Source organism: Odontomachus brunneus, unplaced genomic scaffold (assembly GCF_010583005.1).
Source record: "Odontomachus brunneus isolate Ranch 3 - 2012 unplaced genomic scaffold, Obru_v1 Obru_scaffold_061, whole genome shotgun sequence".
Lineage (NCBI taxonomy): Eukaryota > Metazoa > Arthropoda > Insecta > Hymenoptera > Formicidae > Odontomachus > Odontomachus brunneus.
In genome coordinates, this window is record NW_022639511.1 from 730077 (window position 1) to 736574 (window position 6498).

Sequence of the window (6498 nt, forward strand, 5' to 3'; positions counted from 1 at the left end):
TATGAGAATTCAGTCCATGCGTCTGCATTTTTATAAAAATCATCTCTGCAATCATTCTTTTATAAAATAGATGTTCCTTATGCAAAACTTTGACATTATCCCATTTAAATTCGTGGCCGTAATTAACACGGTGCTCTTGTACGACAGAGAGATGCGAAGTAAGGTCTCGAGGTAGTCGTTTATGTTCAGATACACGAGTGGAGAGTCTTCTGCTCGTCTGACCAACATAAGGCGAGTCACAGTCTCCACACTCTAACTTATATACAACGTTATTCAGAAGATTCAGAGGCAAAGCGTCTTTATGAACACGAACCAGACCAGAAAGCTTGTTCATAATACTAAAACATGAAACCTTTTAAATTCTTTAAAAATCTTACTGATTCTATCTGAAATCATTCCCAAATATGGAAAAATATTATAAGAACGAGTGGGTAACAAGGAAGACGAAGATGTACTTGGTGGAATAATATTCATTTTTTCAATTAGTCGAAACACACGTCTCCTACAGATTCTAAGAATAAATTCGATGGGATAACCATTCATAACCAATGTGTGGAAAACAAACTCAAAATTTTTTACATGGAACATTGGATGGCTCAAAAAAATTACTCTATCCACTAACCCTATGATTGTACCAATTTTATGCTGTATAGGATGAAAGGAGTTGTAATTAAGAAGGCGGCCAGAGTAAGTTAAAAAAGATTCTACCAAAAAAATAATAGCCGAATTAAAAAACATTTTAAAAAGATGGAAGAATGAGTCCTACATCGATAATTCGGTTTATAAGTTTCTCCAATCGAGCGTGCCACTCTTCCACGTGCTTATGGTTCTCCGAAGATTCACAAGGCGGACAACCCTTTAAGGATAATTGTCTCATCTATAAATAGTCCTCTATATAATTTGGCCTTATTTTTGCACAGGTTGATTTCTATCAGTATCCCTGTACCTAAGAGCAGGATCAAGAATAGTTTTGATCTGGTTAATTCTTTAGCTAATTTGTATGTGGAGGAACACTGTAGATTGTTTTCGTTGGATGTGGTCTCATTGTTCACTAACGTTCCCCTTGAGTTGGTTATGGATGGTGTCTTGAAAAGATGGAGTTTTCTGGAAGCGGCTTGTAGGATTCCTAGGGATGAGTTTATATTAGCGCTCAGATTCGTCCTTAACTCCTCTTATTTTAGCTTTAATGGCTGTATTTACAAGCAGACCTTTGGCACCCCGATGGGCTCTCCTCTCTCTCCAATCATAGTTGATATTGTTCTCCAAGACCTTGAGGAAAGAGCACTCCAGATGATACAGATCTGTTTACCTTTTTATTATCGTTATGTGGACGACATCGTTATGGCTGCTCGAAACTTCTATAGAGAATATCTTAAATGTTTTTAACTCTTTCCATTCACGCCTTTAATTTACGATTGATTTTGGCGATAGAGGCAAAGTTTGTTTTTTGGAAACATCTATGGGAATTGTAGATTGTAGGCTTAGGTTTGATTGGTACCACAAACCTACTTACTCTGGCCGCCTTCTTAATTACAACTCCTTTCATCCTATACAGCATAAAATTGGTACAATCATAGGGTTAGTGGATAGAGTAATTTTTTTGAGCCATCCAATGTTCCATGTAAAAAATTTTGAGTTTGTTTTCCACACATTGGTTATGAATGGTTATCCCATCGAATTTATTCTTAGAATCTGTAGGAGACGTGTGTTTCGACTAATTGAAAAAATGAATATTATTCCACCAAGTACATCTTCGTCTTCCTTGTTACCCACTTGCTCTTATAATATTTTTCCATATTTGGGAATGATTTCAGATAGAATCAGTAAGATTTTTAAAGAATTTAATAAGGTTTCATGTTTTAGTATTATGAACAAGTTTTCTGGTCTGGTTCGTGTCCATAAAGACGCTTTGCCTCTGAATCTTCTGAATAACGTTGTATATAAGTTAGAGTGCAGAGACTGTGACTCGCCTTATATTGGTCAGACGAGCAGAAGGCTCTCCACTCGTGTATCTGAACATAAACGACTACCTCGAGACCTTACTTCGCATCTCTCTGTCGTACAAGAGCACCGTGTTAATTACGGCCACGAATTTAAATGGGATAATGTCAAAGTTTTGCATAAGGAACATCTATTTTATAAAAGAATGATTGCAGAGATGATTTTTATAAAAATGCAGACGCATGGACTGAATTCTCATACTGACACTGAGAATTTGGGAAAATGTTACAACATGTTACTCAGTTTGACTTAGATCGTATTTCGTTTGCGGTTACGAAGTAAATATAAACACTGGATTCTGTATTGTTTGCGGCATTCGGAGGTACACGTTCATAGGCGTAACATCTCACCGGAACTCTCTGGCCTTTATCGAGGTAGATATCAGTATTTTGTTTTTCCCTCACATTAGGGTTGGTTGCTCTATCTGAATACGTTTTTTAGATGATCATACCACAGCATCTTAGTACGTGCAATGGAGTGACCAGTCTCGGAATAAATTGCCAGTAGCTTCCGAAAATGAAACATTTCATTGTGTAAATGATATATTATGTTTGTGCTTCCGAATCCCGTAGACAAAAAAATTTGTAGTGACAATTCTGTAACAATCAATGTTAACGCTAACTTTTGCGATTTTTTATTTTTTGCGACACTATAACATTACTTGTAATCACTGAAGAGGGTCTGTGAAATGAGACCGAAACGCGTATGATATTTAATAAAATTTGTTCTCATGGCGAGATTGTGTCACTATGTTTTAATAGTTTATAATAGCACTATACAACCTGTGCGTGAACTCTAATTGTCCTTAGGTTAATGTTGATATACATCTGATTTTTCTATTCAGATTTTCTATTCAGATTGATGTCTATTTGATATATGTTTCTGCTGTGTATCAAATGCTAAGTATGAAAATATGTTGATGAATGAATTGTCTCAAAAGATAAAATATTTTTGGTGCAAGGTCAAACTATTGCCCAAAAGATGGCAAAATTGATAGCCAATATTTTGATTAAAATATTGTTATCTCATTCTTATTAATAAATAAAAATAACTTTAATATCATATGAACTTTTGCAAACATCTAAAATACATCTCTTACGGAAAAAAACTATTGAGCGCGCAATACTTAGTATTGGTTAACACTAAATTGGCCAATACTTTTTGGGCAATACTTAGTAATGATGAATACTAATTCATGAATACTGAAAAATAGTATTGAGTGCGCAATATTTAGTATTGGTTAATATTAAATTGGCCAATACTTTTTTAGGGAATACTTAGTATTGATGAGTACTAAAAGTATATACGTAGAAAATTGTTAAAATATACTATCCCTCACAGCACATTAATATTGATTTTAAATAAAATGTAGCTCTTTTATTTGATTTCTCACTATTTTCATATCCGAAAATTTATTCAGTACTAGTCGGACGTGAACTCGAGACCTCAGATACCTCCAGGTTCTTAGTCTATCATCATGACTGCTGCGCTATTTCTTCAACTGATACTAAGCATTTTTTATTATCCCTATATGGAGCCGAAGCAGTAATTATAATTTTTTTATAACATTATTTAGTATAACCACAAAAATAAACTATTTAGTCCAAATATTTCAAATAATGAAAAAGAAATCAGAAATATATACATAAAATATTTATATAACATATGTTTGCCTAATTTGTATAACATATGTTTACCTAAGTGTTGACATTACAAAACATTACAATTTAAAAAAATATAAAAAAAATGTTTTAAATGTTAAAAGTAATAAAATAAATTCTCTTTTTTAAATTAAAAGAACGTTTTTAACGTTTTTTAACGTTTGAAAAAATGTTTTGTTTTCTAATATTTAATAAACGTTTATTTTAACATTTAGAAAATATTTTTAAAATGTTGACACTTAGAAAAATAGTTTTTAAATATTAAAATAAATGTTTATTAAATATTAAAAAAACAAAACATTCTTCCAAACGTTAAAAAACGTTCTTTTAATGAAAAAAGAGAACTTATTCCATTATTTTTAATGTTTCCAAAATGTTTTTTAAATGTTATTAAATGTTTTATAAATATTGTTTGATATAATGAATATTTAAGTATTGACCAATACTAACTAGCAATACTCAGTCTTTATCAATACTTAACTGCATCAATATTTAAGTATTGACCAATACTAACTCTTAATACTCAGTATTTATCAATATTTAACTCACTCAATACTTCAGTATTGACCAATACTAACTCTCAATACTCAATATTCATCAATACTTAACCCACTCAATACTTCAGTATTGACCAATACTAACTCTCAATACTCAGTATTCACCAATACTTAACTCATTCAATACTTCAGTATTGACCAATACTAACTCTGAATACTCAGTATTACAACTTGAATACTAAGTATTACAACTTCAATATTTAATATTGAGTCTCAATAGTTTTTTTCTGTGAGGAATATATTAGATTGTATATATTTATTCAAGAGCGTAAGAATCACATTTATAAGTAATGATATTAATTTTTCTTTATAGTTTAATGAAATGTTTTATTCTTTTAGTTTATATTCTAGGTATTTATATTATACACAATAAATCATTTATTCGAATAAATATTTGCGTATGTATTCTTTTCATATTGTGTATATTTTCATATTGTGTATTTTCAAGTTTCATATTCAGTTATGAGATGTGTTTATTGTATTTTAACTGATAATTATATACACAGCCAATAATATGGCAATAAATTTTATTTTAGTACCAATAAGTGTACATCTATTTTAACAATAATTCTTTAGTAAATTTGATGAATTAAACAATTTTATTCTTTATACTCATTTTAATTAAAAAATTGTCTCCTCTTTATTTTTGTAATTTAAAATAACTTGAATATTACCTTGTTATTTACAGCAAGTGTCAAGGAATTAAATAAAATATTTGTTACTATTATCAGTTACTTCAACAAGGTAATTGTAGAAAATAAAAATTTTTTGAAATAAATGTTTGGATACTATAACTAAAAATGCAAGAGAAGTATTTTTATTTTAAATTTTAAATTACGTTATAAAGATTAAAATAACAAAAGTCTTCAGTTTAAATAGCCCAGATAATGTTAAAATGTCTCATAAATACTTAAAAGATATCTAAAACAAGTAGAATGTCTTTTAAATATTTCTAAGACGTGTTTTGGATATTTAGGCAATCTGGATCATGTTCAGGCATTAGTATTTTTATATCTATATAATTAAAATTACCATTTTCTACTGCCAATCTCAGAACACACAAGCCCGTGTTTCCAGTAGCGCCGAATATCACGATACGCTTCATCTTGTTACTTATCGATCACTATGTGCGCTACGTGTAAGCATGTTGTTATATCATCATCACATAAGAAGAGATAATGCCGAGTCATTTTTTAAAGTACTATCCAGAACGACAACACATTGTCGACCAATATGTTAACTGCGCTAATAGGTTATGTAGCGCAATCAGATGCATATGTCGGCTCTCTCTCTCCCTCTCTCTCTCTCTCTCTCTCTTTAATTGCAGGCTTAAACTTAGTGACTCTTTCACCACACTTGGTATGGGAGTTGAATAAGTGTGAGGGTGCAAATGGACGTAGTATACGTGGACCTCGTATACGGCCTAAAAAGTGAAGCCAATGGGTGCGTTTGGAGAACACGCTACTAACGCTACCGCGTTCTTCTATCTTTATTGCTCCTTAGATATACAACAAGGATAGAATAACACGGTAGCGCTGAGTAGCGCTATCCTTGTTGTATATCTAATAGCGTGTTTAACTGACTCTGGGTTAATCGCTCCGAGAGCGATTAATGACGTCATAAGTCTCTACTAGCCAATTATAAAGCTTATAAGTATTTGTTCAACCAATAAACGTAGGTTGAATAACTTAGAGTGGGTTAACCCAGAGCCAGTCGAACATGCTATAAGTGTTATTCTATCCTTGTTGTACATCTAAGGAGCGATAAAGATAGAAGAACGCGGTAGCGTTAGTGGCTTAGTTTAGGGTACGTTCAGATTCCCTACCCGGGTGCACTCTAATACTAGAAGTGCTATAGTATATGTAACATATACTATAGTGTTTCTAGTAATAGAGTGCACCCGGGTAGGGAATCTGAACGCACCCTTACATCGTACACTTAATACGCGTATTGTATAGTAACTTTCTATTAAATAATCTTAATATTGACAATGCATATCAACGATGACGCATACAACCGATACAATAAGTCTTCTTGATCAGTATTATACCAGCTTAATATACTGTTATTTATATACATCGTCGATATTAAGATTATCTAATAGAAAGTTACTATTTAATACGCGTATCAAGTGCACGATGTAAACCAAGCTAATGGCCAACTGAATAGCGCTAATAGCGAACTCCCCGAACGCACCTACGGCTGCGTTCAGATTCCCTACCCGGGTGCACTCTAATACTAGAAGTGCTATAGTATATGTAACATATACTATAGTGTTT

The 6498-nt window shown here is 32.0% G+C and overlaps 1 protein-coding gene and 1 long non-coding RNA gene across 2 annotated transcripts in view; one reads left to right on the forward strand and one right to left on the reverse strand.

The window, feature by feature from the left end:
• The window catches only part of LOC116846142 (flavin reductase (NADPH)), a 112518-nt gene extending 106821 nt beyond the window's left edge, over positions 1 to 5697 (reverse strand). The window contains exon 1 of the mRNA XM_032819624.1: positions 5252 to 5697. Coding sequence (XP_032675515.1) covers positions 5252 to 5324 — 73 coding nt within the window. The 5' untranslated portion in view covers positions 5325 to 5697. The remainder of the gene's footprint in view (positions 1 to 5251) is intronic.
• LOC116846146 lies at positions 2304 to 2735 on the forward strand. Its single transcript, XR_004378406.1, has 2 exons — positions 2304 to 2375; positions 2443 to 2735. It is a non-coding gene; the product is annotated as an uncharacterized LOC116846146 (long non-coding RNA).
• Positions 5698 to 6498: the final 801 nt, after the last annotated feature.